This window comes from Lontra canadensis, unplaced genomic scaffold, assembly GCF_010015895.1.
Source record: "Lontra canadensis isolate GAN:19392208 unplaced genomic scaffold, GSC_riverotter_1.0 scaffold4, whole genome shotgun sequence".
Taxonomy (NCBI): Eukaryota; Metazoa; Chordata; class Mammalia; order Carnivora; family Mustelidae; genus Lontra; species Lontra canadensis.
The window spans coordinates 5,886,360-5,910,720 of NW_022630998.1; the positions used below are offsets into that span (position 1 = coordinate 5,886,360).

Consider the following 24,361-nt stretch of genomic DNA (forward strand, 5'->3'; position numbering starts at 1 on the left):
ATGCAAATGTTTGTGTTTATATTTGTGTTTGGGCACATGTCTTGAAATCTATCTTCCTGTTCAGTGTGAATTCTTCATATGGTACTTACTGTAACCATTGTTTTGTTTCTTCTTCTTCTTCTTTTATTAATATGGGGTTTTTTTTGTATTCTAGTATTCTGTTTTGGTGAAATGCCAATGGATGTCCAATTATAGGGTGCCCAGACTGTGTGAGGCATTTGCAATAAGATTGCCTGAGCTGGGTACCCCTAAAGCAAATGAATTATCCCCTCAGCGACTCTAACGTTCTCTCTTTTTCAACTTATACCTCAATTAGTGATCACATAATCTACTGTTGAATTGGATCCATTGCACATAAAAGGACCCTCATGGAAAAAAATTGTTGCAATATTGAGTCATATGATAGATTAAAATAATATTTGAATCACCAGAAATTTATATGCAGTTTCTAGATGGCACTTTAGATCTGCTGGGCTCTAGTTGGCACTTTTTTTTTTTTTTAAACAGCTTTATTGAGGTATAACTTACAGCTGTACAACTTAACTGGCTGGAAGTATACAATCCAGTGATTTGAATACATTTATAGTTGTGCGGTCATTACCACAATCCAATTTTAGAACATTTCTATCAACCAGAAAGACCCTTTTTGCCTGTTTGCTGACTCTAACCAAAGTTTAGCACACTTGCCAATACACAGAAGATGAAAAAGATTAGAGCAGATTTTATCTGGTTTTGTTTTTAAGCGTAGAGGCATAGTTGATTCTAAGCTCAGGCCTTTTGCAGTAATGGGTTAAATATGTTTTAACTCAATGTTAACTCAAATACCGTAATTTTACAAAAATTTAATGATACGGGTTGGGATTAATATTAACATGTAATTGAGTCTGCTGTTTCTGTGGCAGTGCTATAGAATAGAAAAATAATGTAAGCCATATACTATGTAATTTAAAATTTTCTAGTAGTCACATTAAAAAGATAAAAAGAAACCACTGGTGTTAATTTTAATAATATAGTTTATTTAACTCAGTAGATCCCAAATATTACCATTTCACCATGTAATCAATGTAAACAATTATTAAGATAGTTCCTATTATTCTTCTGTACTAATTCTTTGAAATCTGGTGTGTATTTTACTAATTTGGTTTAGCCATATTAAATGTACATTATCCACATCAGGCCACTGGTCTGCACTGAATAGCACAGACCTGTAGTGTATGTACTAATTTATCTTTTTACAGTATGAAGTAATGAATTTCATGGAATTACACTTTTAAACACAAAATGTTTTCTGGTCTGGAGCCTTCAGTGCTTGCTAAATGGGGACTTTTGAATGTTAGAAATAAGTCAATTAATAACTTAATAAAATAAAAATTATAGCCAAAAAAGCCTTTTCCTTTAAAGATAATTAACCCTTTTCATAAGGCAATGAATGAAACAAAAAAAATACAGTCTGCCTTGTTGGGTGGTTGTTTATTTTCTCTAGCTTATAGCTAGTTTGCATTAGAAACCTATTTATGTGGGAAATATTGGCATAGTACTGTTTTCAGTACACATTACCTATTTTTTTAAGGACATTAGTTTCATACAAAAAAAATCGTGATTTATCGTGTGATATTTTGCGTGAAGTTTTAGTTTGTATTGATAACTCTTGATTATCCCTTGAAGTTTAGTGCAATACTTAGCAAAAATAATTGTGGGAACTTAGTGTCTGCAGTGATGTATAATATGAACTGCTAGAGTATCTTCTTTTTACTGTTCATTGAGGTTGAATGTATTTGAAATTGTAGATTTCTACATGTAAAATTATCTCCCAGTAAAAATACTTTTCTTTCTTTTTCTCCTCCACCTTTCTTTACTAACTGAAGGGCATATTATCAGCACTCACGTTGAATTAATTTCACATTTCAAACTAAAAATTCTGTAATTGAGGTTGCCTCTGGGGAAGATAGGAAAACATTACACAATTTAAGCCCTTAATTGTTTGTCAAACTTTTGGATATGAATCATTTCTTTTGATATAGATAAGAGCTTTACCTGTTGACTCAAGAGCACACTGGCCCCCTTAGAATCAGTGGTTAAAATCCAGATCCTTTTACTTACATGGATCCTGTAGCTCTCTCCACCTTATGGATAAATTTTGAAACCCAGAGGAGTTAGCTGACTTTACCAGGTTTCCATCAGAATGTGTGTCGGATAATCACTTGTCTGGTATATCTCCCTTGCCTTTCTTACTTAACAGCTTCTAGAAGGTGGGATCTGAGCATACAAGAAACACAGGAAGTTGTAATTTTAGTTTCTTCATTATTTTGTTGTTTCCAAAGATTTTACATGTATAAATAAATGTTCATCTCATATAATTCAATAAAAGCTATACTATGTATAAATTTTATTTTTTAAGAAGTTTATAATTCTTTTATGAGCCAGTATGTAAAACCTTTAATAAACTAAAAGCATGTTTTAATATAAATAAGCTGTGTATTTATTTTTAAGTTGGTATGAAAAATATCAGAATAAATTACTGGACACTCTTATATCACTGATACAGTCTAAGTTGCTTTAACTTTCAGTATTGAAAAATAGTTTCTCACATGTGAACTTAAAATATGTAATGTAACTCCTTATATTCTTATAAAAGAAAAATATAAACTGGAAAATAAGGATTAATAATTCATATGCTAATCCCTCACCAGAGTCTCATAGAATATTAGCCCAAATACTGCCAAATTTTCGTTTGCTATTGTACAGCCAGGATGACAAAGGTGTCCTTCCCTTATAGTAACATATACACAGGGTTTATTGTACATATATTTAAATAATTGTGTTAACTTGATGAAAAATTGTGATCATTTCATTTGAAGTTGAAGAAAGCTGGAAGTGATGACACAAAGAGCCTCGATCTGTGTTATCAGGAAGTAATCATGATGCTGTGGGCAGGATGCAGTAGAAAATATGATTATTCAATGGTTTAAACAAACGAGTTATTTTTCTCATTTAATAATGGATCTGGATATAGGTAATTTGGTGTTTATCAGCTCAAAGATGTCAGGGCCAGGGATTCTACAGTTCTCTTTCTCTCATAATGATAAGATGATTGACTACCCCTGGAACTTATATGCGCATTCAAGTTAAGAAGCAGGGGAAGGCTTGGCACCACCCATTCGGAAAGCAAAAACTTTGCCAGGAACCTTCACTAGCTTTCCTTTCCAGTAGTCTCTGCCACATGACCACCACCCCTTGCTGAAGGGGTGGTTGGGGAGTCAAGCAGAAGGATTTCCAGCCCCTTGAAGAGAGGGATGGTGATGAATGATTCTTTGGATAGCCAACCATAGCATCTTTTAGTGGATCATCTCTGGAGAGCAGGTGTAAGCCTCCTTCAGATGTCAATAGGAGACTGATAGACTACCAAAATAGAAATGAAAATAGCAAAGTAGTCACTTGCTTCATGAAAAATTTATTGGACCTCTTGTTCATGGCAGACACTACATACCTGTCCTTAGAAGCAATGGAGCTTCTTCTCTACATGGTTAATTAATGGCTGGAGTCACATGACGGTCAACATGCATGACCTTCGTTTCTATTACCCCATAATATTTTCAGATTATATAATATTGTTATATTACAGATAATAATAGAAAATGTTAACTTTATTCCTCTGGAGCAAAAGATCTACTACGGATGAAGCCTTCTGTAGCTATGAGATGACAGAAAATTGTCAGAAAACAGGAACTGCCAATGTGTCCCAGGAGGTGGAGGGTAGAGCCATGCGATCTGTGTTATCAGCTGTGCAGGTAATTAAGGGGCTGAACTGTTCTGCTGTAAAAATGTTGGAAGCGTAGCGTGAAAGTACTAAATAAGGCTTTTTATTCCTTATTTGGATAGTGTTCTTTTCCAGAAACTTTACCTTCCAACTTATATTTTGCTTTTGTGACATCCCTTACATAAAAAAGCAGCTGGTTTTTTATTAAAGTCCAGAGATTGTACAAAAACAAGGTTGAAATAAAAATATGTTTATATAATGAAAAATGGACTCGCAGATGGGAGAGGGTTTTTTCTTTCTTTCTTTTTTTCTCTAGCATTTCCCTCAGTTGAGAAATCACTGTTTAGAGTAAGTGTGTCTTCTCAACAAAGCAAGGATTTTGGACCTAATGGTAATAGCAAGCTACAGTTTGGAGAGGAAGCCTTTTCCCCTCAGATGTTTCATACAAACGATTGATTGAAGGGCCACGCTCAAGACTTGCAGCTCTTTTTACAACTCATGCAATCAGCTTCTTCAGAGTGAACGTGCACTTTTTTGCCTCTCATTCTCAGGTCCTGTGGGTTTGTAAGCATCATGAAGTGACCATTAAATACCTTTTGGTCCAGCAACTAGCAACTCCACATCAGGATTATTTCCTTAGGATAGATTTTCCCAACACAGAAAAGGCTTTATGTACTATTACTGAGAAAAGAAAAAGCATTGAGACTGAATCATTATGCAAATATAATAAATGTTTGTGAAGATTATATAGAGATGGTTGTGCTATAGGGATACATTGGTACAAAAAATTTATAATACGATTACAAGTCTGTAAGAAAAAAGTAAACTAATGCTAGAGGAAAAACAACAGTGCTTGCCTTTGGAAGGTGTTATGGTGACTGTACTTTTCTATAATTTCAAATTTTTATAAAGGAAAATCTGTTTTTCTATGAAGTGCTGCATTTAACTTTTATCCAGTGAACTGATTTTCCAGCAGTGAGAGCACTAGGCTAGGAGATGGGCAACCCAGATCTGTTTTCTTCTCGCCACGAACTATGACCTCCGATAAGTCATTACCTCCCTGGATCTCACTTCTCTTTAATAAAAATGAGCTTGTTGGATTAAATAATGAATAAGGTCCCCTTTTAATTATAATAATTTTATGACTTTCATGACATCACCATATAGTGTTTAAAGATGCTGTGAAATTCAAAGTGTAATTTTATCTCAGAGAATGGGAAAATAATTCAACTCTCTATTTCACAGGTACAGAAAATGTCCGTCGTGTCACTCTCAAATTTCAGTAATGCTTCAAATGACAGAATGCAAGTTTTGGTGGGCTCTTACATGATTTATTATCATACCGTACATGCAAATTGCTTTACAGAGTTCGCAGTAGGAAGGTATATGCTTCTTTTGGCATGCTCTGACATAGCTGGGTGAACTTAACACAAAGTAACATTGGCCCTGCCACATGTCACATATTTTTCTTTCATGTTCCTAGGAAACACCAAAAAAATGAGCATGTTTAGTCATTTAATCAGGTTATCCAACCTGAGTCCAAGAAGAAGCAGTTGTCTACGGCTCTGTCATCTGCCCCAGGCTTTGGGCAGCTGAGAGCGCCAAGGACTCTGTGTCCCATCTGTGGGGAGCAGGGACTCACAGTCAGTCACTGCCACTGAAGAATAGGGAAGCTCAATCAAAAGTAAACAGGCATGATTTTGATGAATTCTCTACAAACATTTTCTGTATTTACATTATGGCCTAGGTCAGCTTACATGGTTATCTAAAAAATATTATAATAGATCTCTGTATGAAGGAGTCAATAGCACCATTTTGACAGATTTTAGAAATGAAATGTTCACAGCTCCTTTTTCAGTACTTTTCAGTCAGACATTGGGAAGGTGGCCTGTGACCTTGGCTGAGTAAACTGAAATATTTATACTTTATCTTTGTCCCCCAATCCTACATGCACTTGTTTCTAGCTAATGACTGGCAGTCCAAACTACTGCATGTGGAGGTTCCCTGTATTTAACAGTACTCCGTCAATCGAATCCTCCTCTGTGCTGCTCTGAGCTTATGTCCTGTTAGGCCAGGAAACTTTCAACAACCCACAAGTACAAATTTTTCCTCTAGGTCAGAGGAGAAAAGACATACCAGATCATTTCACAAGCCCGAAAAACCCCGGTAAGAAGTATTCCTTTCTCAATGCCTGCTAACTTGGGTTTTCCATGCACTCACAGTAGCTCTTAGCTTCTCTTCATCTCTCTTAAGACAGTATCTGTCTTTGCTTCTTTTCCATCCCTGGGATCATAGTCAACCTTTGTCCCTTCTTTGTCCCAACCTTTGTTGTTTCATTGGGCCCTGAGGAGTCATGCAGCCATTCACTAATCATAGACAATATCTGAGACAAAGTGGCAAGACTACTAAAAGGATATATAAGGTGTAATCTGACTTGTTAGTAAATATTTTTTAAAAATAAGTTTCTTGAAGATGGAAGTCAAATACTGCCTGCAGTGAGTGATGTAAAAAGGAATTTACAGAAGGGTGTGTCAAGAGACAAAAGGGAGGGGGAGGTAAGAGAGAGGCCTTGACAGGGCCAGCTTGATGTTTGGGGAAAGCAGTTGTGAAAATTACACATTTTGTTGCCGGAGACTTAACTTTTTATTACAAGTCATCTTGAAGTCTAAACTTTCAAGTGTGATTCTATCCCAGTGGGGATCGCCCTTTCAGGTCTGATAACTTAAAGGTGAAAATAACTATGACAGAAGGAACCGTGACGTGGGCTTCTACTGGGAAAACTTCAGCAGGTGGTTAGGTGATGTTCTAGAGTCCCAGGGCGTTCTTCAGATATTGGGGTTTTGCAAAGCTTACTCAGAAATCACTCATTGTGTGCTATTGTTTTTAGTGACAGAGGCTTTGCTTCAATGGGTGACTTGAAAAACTGTCTTGGATGTGTTGGGTGATTTTTTTATTCTACTTAGGAATGCACCAAATTAACCCATCTCCATATAGATCATCACAGAGGGCTGGATGCTCTGAGGAAATGCTGCACACTTATCTACCCAGACTAAGAAAGGAGGTCTAATTTAAACTTTGTACAAGTTCCAAGACTTTCCTGCAGACTTAGGAACATTTCCCTGCAGAGTTTAGTCTTTCACACAGGTGCTGTTCCTTCACCACTGGGCCTGGCATTTCTCCACTCTGTAGATTTCTCTTCCCTCTCTGCAAAGATTCTCCCCAGCCTTCAAATCCAGCCTGTGTTCCCATGAAGCTTTCCTAGAGCATCATTACAGGCAGAAGGGAGTTTCTCCTTCTTTGCATCCCTAGAGGACTTACTGCCTGCTTAGATTTAACACAGGTTACGTATGTACACCTGTATTTTTTCTCTTCCAACTACAAAGCTCACTCCTAGAGGGGAGCACTGGGCTCATCTCTGAACTACTTCATCATACATAAATGTTTCTCAGTGAAAATTTACTGAGAAAATGGGTGCCTGGGACATACTGGAAAGCTTCAAAATTGGCACATAATTTCCTTAAAATGTGCTTGTGAGGTAGGCCTAATATCCCCTAAACTAGTACTACTGTTTAGTGTCTGGTTCTGAGAGGAAACTTAGCTATTGACTTTATTCATATCTAAGGGAAGCAGGTGACCCAATTATTGAGAGAAATGTAGAAATGTAAATTTAAGTCTGAACAATTGTCTTCAAGGTCTGACTGATCATTTATAAAAATAGGCAGGTGGGAGCATGGTCCTCATCTTTTTATCTCTTCCCTTTCCCATTCCAGTGAAGTCTCCTTATATACAGGAACTGTGAAGAAGGAGCAGAAAATTCATCTCCTTTTTACCCTGAGTTCTATAGTGTATCCTGATGATACATCCTATTAATTATTGCAACAGTTTAAAGAAAACAGCATATTGTTTAGTTAGTCATGACATTATCTTAGATGTTCCTAATAATAAGCTGATAATAGGTTTTCTATGCAAGACCTCATTTGTAACCTTTTGGCTACAGATGTTCAAAGTCAACAAAGGTCATGGATGCCTACATTTCTCAATATTTGGGTTATCTGCTTCCCTTAAGGCAGTTTATTGTGGAATGAATCATTTCTCTGTGACACAAATAGATTAAGAGAAGCGCCCTTCTTGGATTTCTGAGTATGTGAGAAAAGTAAAAGCAAGCATTTATTCAAGGCCCTCTCTTTTCAAAGAAATGAAGTATCTCCCAGATCACTGAGATTGGGGATTGGAAAGTAGCTTCCTTACATAAAAGAATTGGCTGTCTGCCTCCCCCTGGGCTATTGATGAGCCTGCCATACGCATAGAAAGCTACATAATAATAAAGCATATTATTTCCTAAAAATGATTAAATGAAAATCCAGCAGATATAAAATTACTTAAGAACATTCTGAAGGATTCAGAACCAAAGGGCACTCTTATTTCTTCCTTTACTGAAGTAACAGCTGAAGATTGACTTAAATGTGAGCAAGTATCAGTATAAGAAATCATTTTCATGATTTTAAATATAGTGATCAAATTTCTAAAACATGCTCAAAATGCTAGAAATCTTTTTAATTTCTCCTCTTTCTTAACCAGGTCATTTCATACTCTAAATTTCTTTTTTCAGGAATGATGCAATTTGGAATTTTTAGTTCTGTAGGGATATTTCATTGTTATGTTGTACATACAGCACAATTATTGCTGTGAGGCCATCTGCTACAGAAACAAAGCTCTCCTGCTTCCTCTGGAAATAAGAACCTTAAGCTTAGTAGAGGAAACCATGGGAATCAATATTCCTAGATGTCAGCAAAAAAGCATTGGGTGCTATGAAAGACCAGGGTCATCAGGTTGTTTTTTTTGTTGTTATTGTTTAATGTTTTGTTTTGTTTTGTTTTGTTTTCTTGTAGAGAAAGAAACAATTTAGGCTTTGCTGGGCAATCCGGTTCAGTTTCTCTTAAAACTTCTCAGCTCTGTCTTAGTGGTGTGAAAACAACAGACAATATATAAATAAATGAGCACTGTCGTGTTCTAATAAAAACTTTATTTATAAAAACAGGCCTCTGGTGGATTTGGTCTGTGAAGCATAGTTTGCCTGATTCCTAAAAATTGTTCTTTGGAGATTTAAAGTTATTTCCTTGGGTAATGATGTGGAAATTGCTTTTTTAAAAATGTACATATAAGTTTTATGCGTATTTCGTAAAAACCATAGATAAAAGAATGATTGATAATCAAATAAGAAAGTATAAACAGTCGCTTCTAACTCATGTATACTAATAATACCTTCTCCTTGATATGCTTAGTTCACTGGGCATAAGGAATTACTTAAACCCCTGTCTGCTGTTCCCTATCAGTGAACTCACAAGAAATTTTAAAATTTCAAGGGAAATAGAGCAGTATCTATCAGATACAGAATACAATACTACTATTATGTTGTGTGGGCCTACCTAATTAATAAATGGACATGTTAGATAATTTTTTTGGCTTTGGGAGGACTGAGAAATATGAAATAATACTGAGACTAAGGGTGTATGAATAGAAACACCTTGAGAACTTGTAACTCAAGTAATAACCTTGATTATAAAAAGTAAACAAAATCATAACTCATGAATATGCTATTTGTACTCTATGTTACTATGAGTTGCTACATGATAGGCAATAAAACAGGTCAGGTTAACAGGAGGCAGTTATGACAGTTTTCAATTTATAGTCATATTTTTATCTTTTACAAACCAGATGAACTACTATACATGGTTCAAAGAAAGGACAAAGAAAGGACCAAGCTAGTAAATTTTTATCCACAAATTGTTGTCAGAGTGAGAACACTTAGGGAAAAAACAGCTTTCAAAAATTCTAATGTGAAGCCCATCGTATTTGAGTGCCCCCAAATAATCTCCTAAATGGAAAAGAAATACTATTTTTAACTGACTGAAGATTAAATAGCTGTCATTTTTAACAATGGGTCATAGGAAAGATTACACAGATATAAACATTCCATACCAATGGATTTTCCAGGTCAATCTTCAAAATGTGCTGAAAACAACTATTAAGAACAAGCATGATTGTGTAGCCTTAGCGTTGCTGTTCAGAGTTTCAGACTAAATTCTGGGCCACCAAGGGCCCTGCATTTCTCCAGCAAGTCTGGGATCTTCCTTCCGGGTTTTAGAAGATATCACAAGCTGAGAGAGCAGCCTGACAGCCAGAAGGATGGAGCAAAACATTGATTTGGGACAAGCGGTAGCAAACCAAGATATGGGAAAGGGTAGCTGACTGGTGGAGTCCCATTTTCTCATTACTGAATAATGGCAATATACCAATATTCAAATAGCATCACTTTCAGTCAGGGCATGGGAAGAGCTTTCTTTCCATTTTTGGCTCATTTAAACTCCACCAGGTCGGACACCTGGAGTCTTCTGAGTAATGTCTGATTCCTGCAAAGGAGTCAGATGGTCCGCTCTCATTCAAGGCTTCCATCTTGCTCTAGGTGGACCTCTGGGCCAGGTGATAGGGAAAAGGCTGAGTCTTGAAGGATGTTAAAATCATGCAATCAAATCCTCTAGAGTATATCACAAGCATTTATGAAAATCGGAATTTTAAACAAACCAACATAAATTAGTCAAGTTTGTTATTGCTCTCCAAGGTAAGTATATAAATGGTTGGGCTTTGTGAGCTGAGATTGTATTATCTGAACTCAGGTGATATCTGAAAGGAGTAATAACGACAAAAACTGGCCCTTAGTAGATGAGAATGTAGAAAGAGAAAATGCTGAACTTGGTAACCATGGTGGGTAGCTGGTATCTCTCCAGTGGTCTTTTTTTCCCTTATTCAAGGAGCCAGAATCTCACCCTGAGTTGTGCCAGGGGAAGAAAAGGACTTTGAAAAAAATGTATAGAAAGTTATTGGGTACATTTCTGCTTATCATATGGTTATGAATATTATAATGCCATTGTGTTTGCATGCACATAAATGTTTCTAAAAACACCGATGACATACAGAGAGTCTAGCCATTAAGCAGTATTTAACCAGTAAATGCTCAGATGATAACAATGACCCTAATCAGGAACATATCCATGATGAACATTAAGGAAATTGGAATATGACCTAATAGACAGTAATTGCAAGGATATTACATTGCCTATTATGTAGGCAAATGTCTGGAAACTTTGCACCATCTAAAGTAGACCTACATAACCAGACTGAATACTCTGCAATGACAAGTAAATTACATAATGGCATTGTAGTTATGTAAATGACTCTGCTCATTATATTTCAGTTTTATGTGGCGTCAACCTTCATCCAGAAAAACCGAGTGCTGATTCACTTCGTTGACTTTTTTCCTTTTTTCATTTACTTTGCAAGAACAATCCTAAAACCGAATAAATGGTTTACTAATTTTATTCTTTGCCTTTTCTGGCATTTACTTCTGTTTTCCAATTTGAAATGCAACCAGATGCTTCTGTGGAATAAAAACTGAATTATGAAACAAAATGGCTCTCTTTCAATCTTCGGTCTGTAGGCAACCCACCAGCAGTTACCTTGCATGTAAAACTGGAAATAAGGATTGCTAGACGTTCTAAATTACAAAATGTGTTTAAAATACTATGTAATTGAGGTCACAGTAAAAGGCAAGCTATTCCTTTCTTTTTTAAGTTTGCCACTAAAAATGGCTATAGAACCTTGAGGATTATTCTAAAATAGCAGTATGTAAGAAAATTCTAAGTCTTTTGAATCCATGTATAATGGCAGTGTTGATTAAATCGTTCTAAGGAAATCTAAAAAATGCCAGCCGGTGATCATTCCCATTTTGGGAGTTACTGGGATATCATCCTCCTCATCATCATATAATCTTTATCATGCAAATTTGGTATGTTTCAGTAGATTTGTAGAAAGATTGCCTGTTAGAAAATGATGCCCAGCTTAGTCCAGCCCTACAAATCCTATTAACATTTTTTGTGCCGTCCCTCCTGAACGGGGGCCCATGGATTGCTCACAGTAAATTTTCATACATAAGAATACTATTGACTTTATGGCAGTACTCAGGAGACTCTAGACGGTGGTCAAGATTCCAGGGCCCAAAGGAGGACTCGAGGGATTGTAGCCAACAGACAATTTTGCAATGCCCAGGAAAGTACTGTTTTCTAAAAGTCGTGTTGGGAAACAACCCTTTGAAGCACATGATTAAGCAGATGTGGCCAAGAGTTTTTACTTATTTCAGTCTATGATACTTCTGAACCATTTTCTTTTTGGCCTCCTACCAACTCAGTTGAAACTGAGGCAGCTCAAATCCAAGCATTGGCAATCCATGTGTCATCTTGCTTAAGAAGTACTATAGAACAGTTTTGTTCCAATACATTAGCCACTAGTCACATGTGGCTATTGAGCACTTGATGTACTAAAGGTATAACATGTACTCCTGATTTTGAAAACTTAGTATAAAAATTCAAAATTCAAAATATCTCATTGAGTTTTCATATTGATTATACATTGGAATAACAGTACTTGTTCTAGATAACTTCTACAATCATATTATTCTAATTTCTACCTTATTTATGCATTTGTGGGACAAATGAGCTCTTAAAGTTTGAAAAAAAACCACTGGGATTCCAGTTAGACTTATTTTTAATGGGAACATAATTCAAGATTGTCTTTCTTCATGGCTCCTGCTACACGAGGCCCAGAGGCACAGTCAGGCCTGAGCGATGGAATGACAGAACAACTGCCCTCCCTTGGAACAGGGGGCCAGGAGGGGCAGTATGTACTGATCTTCCAACTAATTACCACTTCTAAGAAGATCCATTTCCCTCTCTTCTTTCCTTTGCCAATATATGGGACACTTACCCTGTATGCCTGTTAAGTCTCATTAGGAAAAGTATACCAGGCAACTGATCTTACATGGAAATGTTAATGCTTAGTGAAAAAGGCATTCTTAAAGATTAAAAATAGTGAGCCCTTTACAATTACTAACATGGAAATTCCGAGAGAGGATAAAGAGGGAAGGAGAGAAATGAGGAAGAGGATAAGTACTCTCTACTAGCTAATAAAAATAAATCCAAACAAAAAATGTTCTTCTGAATCCAGATGATGTGCCCTTAAGGGCTTTTTTCCTTTGTCCATGTTGGTCAACTGCCAGGCCCCTAAATGAGGGACGATGAGAAGTCCTACCTTTTCTCCTTTCAAGAAGGAAGTTTTGCACTTGGAAAGCAGAATGTCTCCCAAGGTCCAGTAGCCCCCAGGAACCGGAGATTTAATTTCGTTTTCCAATTTCACAGTTTTGAGGAAGAGCCAAAATAATATAAGATCTTTTTTTGATAAGGATTTTTCTGTGACAGTCATTTTTACTGTCCATCATTTTGGTCTTTGAGAATATTCCTTTTTTAAAACTGAGGAAACTTAAAATTGTGATGCATAAATCGATAAAAATGTTCACTTCAACTCAAGCTAGAAATAGAAGTCCTTGGAATTTAAGTGTGATTTCTATGGGGGAAAAGTGTTCATATGAAAATCAAAGAAAAATACTTTGAAAAAAATCATGGTGAATTATTAGGTCTAATAATTCTATTATTAGGTCTAATAATTACAGTTTCTCATGAGTCTGATTTGAAATCAGTGCTTTCTTTTCGTTTTTTAAGGTAAATAAAATGCTGCACTGTCCTAAATTTCTTGGCATGGAAACTAAAAATTACATGGTAAAATTTGGGCAATACTATTCCAAGTATGAAAAAAAGAGAAAACAGATTTTCAGAAATATCTTTAGTTCATAAGCAATAGTTCATAAGGTAACTATCAACTGAAGGAAAAAAGGAATTTCACAAACAAAAGTTTCCTTAATCTAGTTAAGTCTATATTGAATGAACTTATAATGGAATATTATTCTCACTCTATTCAGACATTGGACACCAGCCTGTGGGGTAGATTTTTCTGAATATTTGAAACTTGGTAATTGTAGAGTTTATCCATAAAACTGTCACTGTCTTTAAAGTTGTACAAACTCATGAGTAAATCCAATTTTATCAAAATGACAAGCAGTCAACCTTTGTGAGTGTAAGTTCAGGTCTTAGCCCCTCTTCTTCCCTCAATTTCCATAGCCCACCTTAAGTGTTCTCCATGAGAAAGAAACTGCCATTAGCAGTGGAAGGAAGGAATACATTCCTCAGCAGGAGTTTGTAAAATACCTTCTCCAGGATTGTAAAATGGCAGGAATTTGTGATAGGACATTTTTGGTTATTCATAATATAGTATGTATAAATAAGGACAAAATAAGAAAGCATTCTCTACATAAGCTCTAAGTGCATTCTGTTTCATGACCCTTAAGTATGCTTCAATCTCTTACCATTGTAAGTGGGATTTTTTTTGTACGTATCATGAAACTGTAGCCTGTAACCATCTCCTTGTAAACAGTTTGAACACATTGGATAGTCTGAACACATCTGAAAAGTATGATGTCGTGAATGCAATGGGACGCATCTTAGAGCACTACCTAATATTAGTGAAGCGAGAGTCGAAAGGAATTACTGCTTTATGAAGAAATCCAAAGGATAAATGATGACTAGGTTTTCAAAGCAATAACAATTTACTAGTTACTTCAATGTGTGCTACTGGTCCCTGAACATGTATGTTTTTAAATGTTATGTTGTGTTTACTTGTGATTTCAAATTTAACTCCTTGGCATTGGGTATCCGTTGCATACCATAGAAGACACTATTTTTTCATAAAGCAGTCACATGCATGAGTTTAGGATTACCAACTGATAGATATGTATTTTTTTTTGCACCTCAAAAAACAGAATCACTATAGTGCATATCATGCTTCCACACCTTCCTTGCTGAAGGACAAAATGCATAAGATGCCAGAATTTGACTTCTAGATTGAGAAGAAACCAGATCAGTACTCTGGCAGGATCACATCATTTTGCTGAGCTCCAAATCCCAGAGCTGGGTTTTCTTGCCCCTCTTTGGGGGCTGCTGCTTCCTCCATGGTCTTCAGCTTCTCCTCTGCTAGGCCCTCCTCTATTTCCAGGTCAGCCACCTTTATCCTATCCTTTAGTGCCTTGGGCACCATGTTGGTAGCATTTCTATCAGCATCTTTTACTTCCCCTATGGCCTGTACCTTCATCAGCTCAGCCTCTGCCCCCTCAGCTGCCACTTGGGCCCCACCTCCTTGAACTTCCTCTCCTTCCAAAATAGCTTTAACATCTTCACTGCCATCCTGGGTCAGAGATGATGCTTGGCTAGCCTTCTGGCTCTCTTGGATGCTGCTGTGGCTGCTGCTGGCGCTTCCCAGCCGGGAAGAGGCCACTACGGCCTTCACTGCTGCCTGATGGGAAACAGAAAAGTGTCAGGTGTTACTTCCACTTAAAATCTTGAATCAGAGCTCAATCTCACCTTTGCATTTAGGGAGCTTGTTTTATCTGTTTTATATTTTCAAAATATATTCCAAGATGGTTGAATGAAAACTCCTCTGAAGAATGAACAGCAAAATCTTTTTAATTTCAGGCCTACTAATCATCTGGACAAGTGAAAGCTTACACTTGTTTTCAAATATTTTGGACTTTGTTTCCCAAAGTGTTTTCATGGAACACTAGTATTACACAACAAAAGAATTCCACAGTCAAGTTTGTTTAAGAAGTCCTGGGTTACGCCAAGGTTATTTAATCCAAGGTATTTCAAAGCAGTTTGATCACACAATTTTTAAGGTTTATTTAGTCTTTATCAGCCTGTAAGTGATGGCTAAATAGAATATTATTTTTGACTCTCATCTGTTCTCTGAAATCCTCTGCAGATATAGTAAGTCCTAAACACCATTATTAAGAGAAACCCATCTAATATATATTCCATATATATTCTATAAAAAGATACATTTTGGATATATCATATGAATTATATTTTAGATATATCTTATATATCTACGTCATGTGAATTACGGATGCCCTTTGAACAACATGGGTCTGAACTGCAAGGGTCTACTTATGTGCAGATTTTTTTCAACAGACACACTGAAACATTTTTTGGAGATCTGTAACAATTTGAAAAAACTTACAAAGTGTGCAGCCTAGAAATACCCAAAACATTAAGAAAAAGTTAGGTGTTATTGTAAGAACACAGCACATAATATATATAACATCCAAAATATGTGTTAATTGACTACTATTGGTAATGGCTCCCAATCAACAGTAGGTTATTAGTGATTAGGTGTTTGGGGAGTCAAAAGTAATACATAGATAGATCAACTGTGTTGAGTAATTGGTGCCCCTGACCCCAGCATTGTTCAAAGGTCAATTGTATTTTAATTTCATCAAGTATGGGAATTTATTTATATTAGAAGATACAGTTTTTTTAAAAAGTTTCCCAATTTCCACTTATTTAGAAAGAAGGCAACTTTCAAAATGAGTATCAGTTTCCTGAGCAATGCTGTTCAAGCAGTACAGTCTTAATTACATGAGAAGCAGTGATTATATATTTGATGAGTTAATTCTCAACCTACAACGCATTTCCCTTTATTAACAATGAACTCTTACGAGAGAATAACATGACTGTCAGTGGCTTTATACCAGTATTACTGGGATTTCAAGGCAGGATTTTCCCTCGTACAACAGGAGATGAATAATATTATTAGATGAAGAATAGTGGAATTATCTTTAACAGTTCAAGCTAAGAAAGAGAGTAACAAAGAAAAAACACAAAACAAGACAGAGCAAAACAAAACCTATCTTACCTTGAGCTTGCGCCGGGCATTGAATTCTTGGAGCTTCTTTTGAGCAGTATCCATGTGTACAAAATTGGCAGCTTTACCTGTGACCCATGGGTGCTGGAGAGCTTGGAAGGTAGTCAGGCGTTTCTTAGGATCCAGAACAATTAGTTTTCTGACCTGAAATGATAAAGAACCATAGATTTCTTAGGGAGATTCTTATGGTGACCCAGGCTTGCCTCTCAGCCTGTGAGCATTTCGGTTTTATTCTATTTTCCTAGCAGTACCACTAACTATACATTTAAAAAAAAAAAAAAAAAGCTTTTCAGTGGTCACTGTGAGGAGAGTTTCAGGGAGCAGTGGTTGAGGAGGTCTGAGAGACAGTGGCTTATGCCACCTGAGAGGCCAGGCAGGCAGGCGACTTCCAAGGGAGGTCAAAGAAACAGGTTCTTGGTTGCCTGTGGACTGGAAGGTCTTTGAAGGAGAGCCAGCATCTGAATAATTCTAGGCTGCACTTAGCACCACTTAGAATTCAGAACTTTGGATGGATCGCAATGGAGATGGAATCGTGCATTCATCATGCTTTCTGTTGGGAATCTTTTTTTTAATTTTATTTATTTATGTGTCAGAGAGAGAGAGAAAGAGAGAGAGAGCAGCAGGCAGAGGGAGAAGAAGGCTACCGGCTGAGCAGCGAGGCCGATGAAGACCTCGATCCCAGACTCTGGTATCATGACCTGAGCCAAAGGCAGACGCTTAACTGAATGAGCCACCCAGGTACCCCATCTGTGGGGATTAGATAGTAACAAAGGGATAATATAGTCTTTATGCTTATCCTATGATTCTATGATAAAATTCATTCTAATATCTTGAAGGTTTTGAAGGAATAAGCCAAGTGCTGTCAGGGGTTTAGGGACATGATTTGTTTAAAGTACTAAATTCAACCCGTATCGGACCATTCTGAGAATGAGCAGATAATAAACGGCCAGGAAGATCAACCAACAAAATAATCCCTGGCCCTGGGCTCAGACAGGGTGACATGGAATGAGGCAGAAACTGCTTAGAGTTAGGAGGCATGTTCAAGACCTCGTTACATCTCTTACCCACTTTTGTGACTTTGGACAAAGACCGACATATGAATTGAGAGCCCATGAACATTCTCCTAGGCCTTTTTCTTATATGTTCTCTTCTCCACCTCATTCCTTTGTAAATACATTCTTACATACATATGAAAATCTTTAAAAACTTGGTAATTCTTCCCATAACCTTATCAACTTGGAACTAGTAGCTCTAATTCATAAATGAGGGATGGAAGGAAGTTCAGAAAGATTTTGTGCCTAAACTGAGGCCAGATAGCTTGTAACTGGTGGAAGCTCTATTCCAATTAAGATCGGTCTTACCTCAGAGCTCATTTTGTGGCCGCTAGACCGCAGTGCCTCCAAGGTCAGTCCACCGTCTGGCCTTCATCTGCCCACGTGGCGAATGGGGGCTTCGTGGAATGTAAGGCCCGAGATCTTTTCTAACTCTGTTCAGCTAAGAAGAACTGAATGCAGGCTAGTGCAATCAGGCGGTAAATCAAATGGAGAACAGATATCTGGTTCTCCTCTTACTTCTTTTCTACAAAAGTTGCAAAGAAATGTGTGTTTGGGGTAGAGAGAATTTGTAGAGGACAGAGATGTGAGGCTGCTTAGGCTTAAAATCTGAGAGGAGGTGGTGGGAGGTATAGGTGATTAAGGAAAATGAATGCATGGCAGTAAATAAAAATCTGATTGCAGTCATAGCTGTCACCTGTGGGAAACATGTCCAAGTAATTTCGTATAAATGGTAACTAATCCTTGACAACAATTCACAATGAGATCTTTCCCTCCCATTTTCTAATCATCCTCATCATTACCATCCTCCTCCTCCTGAAAATACAAAGAATTTACTGAAAGTCAGCAAGTTCCCCCAAATTCCCATCTGTCAGTGTTAATCTTTACATTTGAAGAGATCAATGCACTGAACTGTTAAACACGCTGAAGGTCTGAGAGCCCCAGTGACCTTGCCAAGATTCAACCCCAAAGCCTTGCCATGATCCTACAGCCCCCTTACAACCTGACCCCATCACTCATGGGCACTGTTCCCTGCTGATTTCAGAATGGATGCGGGTGCTGCTGATAAGAACACATCAGTGGTACTCAAGGATTCCTTTAGTGTTTAAGTTTTACAAACTTATTAGCCCAAAGGTAGGATTTAGCTGAATGAAGGAATATCAAAGCTAACCTTCTTACCCATTTAGTTTTTATTGGCGATGAAAAGAAAAGGAAGGCAGGCTGTATAAAGAACTGTTAGGGTGTTAGTTGGTGGTAGTCAGTTAACCTGCATTATAGCCCCTAAGTCTCCCAACAATCTAGAGAAAGGTACTGGAATCATCCCAGAACAGAAAACTAGGGGTGCCTGGGTGGCTCAGTTGTTAAGCCTCTGTCTTCGGCTCAGATCATGATCCCAGCATCCTGGAATCGAGCCCCGCATCAGGCTCCCTGCTCTGAGAGAAGCTTGCTTCTCCCTCTTCCACTCCCCCTGCTTGTGTTCCCTGTGCTGCTGTCTCTGTCAGATATATGAAATAAAACCTTAAAAAAGAAAATAAAACTAAAGCAGAGAGAATAGATAACAAGGCCCAGGTCACACCTTTAGGTTATGAGGAAGAGGGTCCTTGAATCCAGGGGTGTCAGACCTTAAAAAATCCGCGGTCTACTTCCTGATTCATCGTTTCATTAAAAAAAAAAAATTATTGAGTCTGTACTATATGCCCAAAGGGTACTAAGATCTGGGCACATATGCCTTGACCTCTACCAGAACTTAAAATCTAGCTAGGGAAGCTCTTTCCACAAGTAAATATAAGTTGCAACCATCATTAAAGAGAAGGCTAGTGGGCAACAGAACAATGTCACAGAAGGAACAAAGCAGTTGTGGGAAGGAGGGACTGCTGAAGGTGGGCAGACAAGGCTACCTGGAGGATGTCACATGGCAACTAGGGCTTGTAAATAAGACTTACCCATGCAAGAGGGGGTGTGTGTGTGAGCGTGTGTGTGTGTTTGTGTGTGAGAGAGAGAGAGAGAGATGTTGGGAAGGGAGAGGGAGGAAGGAAGGAGGGAAGAATAGTACAAAGCAGAGGAAAGAGTAGCGGTCCACACCCTGAGCTATCCTGATGAGGGTTGGGTTGGTCTGGTGCCCTGGAGTGAAGCGCACCAGAGGACAGTGTTGTGAAATGGGCGGCATGGGCAGGGCAGTGGACTCCCAACCCGACCAGGTGGTGCTGTGTATATCTGATTACAGATTTTGGATTTTATCCTAAGAGTCTCAAAGCAGGAGAGTGACAGGAGGTGATTTATTTATTAGGCCCTTCCTCTGGATCCTGTGTGGAGAGTGTACCTAAATTTGCCACGGAGGTAGGAAGGCCACAGGGGAGGTTGTGGCTGTGGTCCCGCAGGAGAGGCCAGGGCTGGCGGGGGCAGTGGTGGTGGAGTGGAGGGAAGTAGGTGGATTCAAGAGGTATTTAGGAGTGTGGGGCCTGATTTGAGGGGGGAGTTGGGATGATGTCTCCATACATTGCACACATTGCCTTTCTGCCTAGTTGTACTGCAAAGTCATGGTCTACAGGGGTTTGTTCCACGAAAGAACATGGATGGGAAGGAGGAAATGTTTGGAGGGAAAAGAGTAGAATTCAGAATTCTCCTTTTCCCTCCAAACATCTAGGATCTTTTCCAAGAAAAGATCCTAGAAACCTGGATCATTCATTCTGTTGGGAAGCTGTGTGACTTTGGACAATCATTTTACCTCTCTGGGTTTCAGCACCCTTAAGTCTGCTTTTTTGTTTTTTGGTTTTTTTTTAACATTTATTTATTTAAGAGAGAGAGCGAGAGAGCATAGCACAAGCTGAGCAGGGAGCCTGAAGACGTGGCGCTAGATCCCAGAACCCTGAGATCATGACCTGAGCCAACTTAGTGACCTTAACTGACTGAGTGACCCAGGTGCCCCCAGCACCCTCAACTTTAGATGAAGGAAAGACTAGATAACTCATAAGATCCCTTGGAGAGCTAGCCTTCTGCGGTTCAAAAGTCAACTCTTAGCTATTTCTGTGTGGCTTTTCTCTAGATGAATGATGGTTAATGCTTTCATCTCATGCTAGTATACCCTTTATTTTAGAACAGGTGGGCCATCTCCCCAGAATGTAGGTCTTTCCTTTATGCAAATAAACTTCAATATTAGCTTAAGCAAGGACCCAAATAACACAAACAAAAAAACAAACAAAATAAATTATCAGTAGAGTGTAACTTGTTTATGATGCCAGTAAGGCGTGTAAGGGACTTGTGCTGTTATCGGGATATTTCAGTAAGTTTGTATAATCAAATCTAGGTAATCTAGGCAAGCCATGTTAAAATGGAATTCTATATTATGTCTGAATTTACCCAGTACAACTGGCTTCAAAAGCAAGGTTTTACATTGACTAGGTGGTAAAATCTCACTAATTAAAAATGCAGTAATTTTTAATTGTGATAGTTCAGCAAGTGACGAGTTAAGCATATCTATTTTTCATTATCTACAAGAAAAATGTATTATGTACATTGTTTTATTAAAAATGCAATTATTAAGAGGGGAAAATTTTAAAAAGGACACTGCCCATTAACTAGTTAAAAATGAATGTGAAGGGGCACCTGGTGGCTCAGTGGGTTGGGCCTCTGCCTTCGGCTCAGGTCATGATCTCAGGGTCCTGGGATCGAGCCCTACATCGGGCTCTCTGGCTCAGCGGGGAGCCTGCTTCCCCCTCTCTCTCTGCCTGCTTCTCTCCTACTTGTGATCTCTGTGTCAAATAAATAGATAAAATCTTAAAAAAAAAAAAAAAAGAATGTGAAGATTTTACTTCATTTTGTTTTGGTCTCACTTACCAGGTCCTTGGCATTTAGAGATACTTCATCCCACCAGGGGGAGATAAAGTAGTATTCACAATTCAGAATTCTCCTGAACATGAACTGATCACCTCTCTCATCATAGAATGGTTCAAATCCACAAAGTCTAGAAGGACAAAAGATAGAGAATAAAATGTCTTTAGAAGTCTAAATATATTTCATCAAATTTTTGCAGAAATTCCGGACTGCCCTTTCCAAGCTTTCTGTTATGATTGCAAGTCTACATAGTACAAGTATGTAACTGCCTTGTTATAAATCACTTTTGACTGTATAAATACACAATCATGTCCTCTGGAAGTAAGAACAGATACCAAACTGATTAAGAATTTCTACAAAGGAGGACATTGGGTGAAGTAGAGGAGAAGTGAGTTGGGGGAAATTGGAGGGGGAAACAAACCATGAGAGACTATGGACTTTGAGAAACAAACTGAGGTTTTTGGAGGGGAGGGGGTTGGGGGTTGGGAGAGCCAGGTGGTGGGTATTAAGGAGAGCATGTAGTGCATGGAGCACTGGGTGTGGTGCATAAACAATGAATCTTGGAACACTGAAAAAAATTAAATTAAAAAAATCATTTCTACAAAGAGTTTATAATAACATCAATAATTATGACACAAAACAATAATAAAGATAATAACTAACATTATTACAGGCACTGTACTAATGACTTGCTGTGGAATTTTTTTAACCAGGAATTGAGAAGACAGATTGACTAGAGTTCCAATTTATTAGGAAGTGGAAGAATCAGGATTTTCTTTTTGAGATTTTAAAAGGTTGACTGATTGATTGATTGACTGATTTTTGTGAGAGAGACAGCATGAACAGGGGAAGGGGCAGAGTGAGAGAGAGAAGCAGGCTCCCACTGAGCAGGGAGCCTGAGGACTTGGGGCTCCATCCCAGGACCCCAGGGTCATGACCTGAGCCAAAAGCAGACACTTAACTGACTGAGCCACCCAGGCACCCAAAAATTAGAGGAGTTTTTGAGGGTAAAGAGATTAAGAGGTAGATAGAAAAGATTTTTCAGTCATTTTTATTCAGCCCTATTCACTGAACTCCTCCACAGAAATGAGTCAAATATTAGATTTCCATCCCACTCCAGTTTGAATTTCAGAGTGAACAAAGACAGGAAGTTAGACTGTTGTCAAGAAATGGTCTTTTAAAACTTGACACAGTGAATACACACGGCCAACAGAGATGAGTAGCTAGGGTCAGCGCAGCCTCACGTGAGACCCTCACTTCTGTCTTAAAGACCCACGTTCACCTTCATTTTCTAGTAGGGTGTCAGCCTACAAATGAATGGGGAAAGTGGGAGAAGAGAACTAGAGAATCATCTCTGGCATCCTAAAGGGAGAGAGGAGAAGTGAGTTGCTGTTCGGGGCCCACCAAAGCCTCCACTGTTTACAGACAGGTACATACAGGTTCTGAAATCTCTAGGGATCAAAAGGAGACCATAAAAAAGAAATCCCTACCAGGGCATGTGTTGTACTGGACAAAAAACGGGGGGAAAAGAATGAACACGAAAAAAAAAAAAAAACCATTCTCTCAAATTCTTCCTTCAAGCTGGTCAGGTTGGAGCAGAGCATGAAATGTTTGAGTGTATTCTAATGTAGTGGGTTTCTAGACAGAAGCATTTTCTTACATCCTTTGCTCAGGGAACGTCCTGTTGGGAGAGTCTTTGTCTTTTTTAAATATTCCAGAGCCCGCCAGGAAAAATCAGGGTTTAGCAGTGCTGAGTCTCAGACTAGTGAGTCCTCCTGTCCCACTGCAGCAGTCTACACAGAGAATCCTGCTGCCACATAAGGATAGAAGGGAGCCCATGTCCACACTTCGACAAGGAGGTAGCTCAGCCTTACTTGGCCATTCCTGTGCCATCCACGAGACTAGAAAAGTATAGCTTATTCTTAGTTAGTCGTGGAGGAATTAGCCAATGTTCGAGGCTTAGTTTAAGAAACTCTTACGTTTCCCCTTCTGGAAATCTAGAAAGAAACATGACAGTTCAGAAGGTACTCAGATGCCGTTCTCACTTCTCAAACATGCCTGTGGATGTGTGCACTGTGATGGAAGTAAGAAGTTCATATCATGTCAGCCTGAAATGCCAAAAATAGAAGCAATGTGATACAGAGCAACACACACACATATACACCATGCAAAAAGCCTTCAGACATGGAAATATTTGAATAAAGACAATGATAGTTTAGGAGGATAGTAGGATTATACAGGCCTGAAGAGTGAATGTATAATAGGGGAACTTTAAGCCACTGGGCAGAACTGTGGTGTTGAAAGCTAAAAGAGAGAGTTTGAATCTTTGATGTTACTGATTCCGATTCTGACCTGAGCATTGTAGTAGTTGCTTTTGTCTGTAGGTACCAAGGGTTTAGGTGTAAAAGGTAGAGGGGTCAGAATTTCTGTGAGAAACAACAAAATGGCTTTCATTCCCAGTCTATTGTCATATGTAGAAATAGCAAGGTCATAGCACAAAAGAGCCGTATGGAACTTTTAATAATAATAAAGGAGATATATAGGTCCAATGGCACGATCTTGGAGAAGTGTCCCAGTGAACCTTGCCAGGTGGACTTCATCAGTTGTTAATGAACTACAGATTAGAGAAAACAACCCTGGGCCTGGGAGCTGACAGAAGTGAGGCCACACTAAAGGACATTAGTTGTAAGCAACGCTGATAATACATTTTCATTGAAGAGCTACCACTGTGGACTTTGAACCAACAACTATTAACTTAATGACCTTATGTGAACCAGGGGATAGGACCTTGACTTTTTTTTTTTTTTTTTTTTTAAGTAGGCTCCCTATCCAGCGTGGAGCCCAGCGTAAGCCCTGAACTCACGACCCAGAGATCAAGACCTCAGCTGAGATCAAGAGTCAGATGCTTAACCAGCTGAGCCACCAGAAGCCCCAGGACCTTGAAAGACTTTTAAAATTATTTTCAGGGCTATGATAAGATGTTTCTCCAACAATCACATTTTTTTCTCTTCATTTTCCCTGG

At 38.3% G+C, this 24,361-nt stretch overlaps 1 protein-coding gene and 1 long non-coding RNA gene across 4 annotated transcripts in view; both read right to left on the reverse strand.

The window, feature by feature from the left end:
* Positions 1-7,587: 7,587 nt before the first annotated feature.
* LOC116859604 lies at positions 7,588-8,606 on the reverse strand. Its single transcript, XR_004381193.1, has 2 exons — positions 8,519-8,606; positions 7,588-8,477 (listed from the first exon to the last, which is right to left on the reverse strand). It is a non-coding gene; the product is annotated as an uncharacterized LOC116859604 (long non-coding RNA).
* Positions 8,607-8,763: 157 nt separating this feature from the next.
* The window catches only part of CAMK4 (calcium/calmodulin dependent protein kinase IV), a 230,092-nt gene continuing 214,494 nt past the window's right edge, over positions 8,764-24,361 (reverse strand). For all 3 annotated transcript variants that reach the window (XM_032845009.1, XM_032845026.1, XM_032845017.1), the window contains 3 exons: positions 21,343-21,469; positions 16,448-16,600; positions 8,764-15,049 (listed from right to left, as the gene is read on the reverse strand). In XM_032845009.1, the coding sequence (XP_032700900.1) occupies positions 14,618-15,049; positions 16,448-16,600; positions 21,343-21,469 (712 nt within the window). In that variant the 3' untranslated portion in view covers positions 8,764-14,617. The remainder of the gene's footprint in view (positions 15,050-16,447; positions 16,601-21,342; positions 21,470-24,361) is intronic.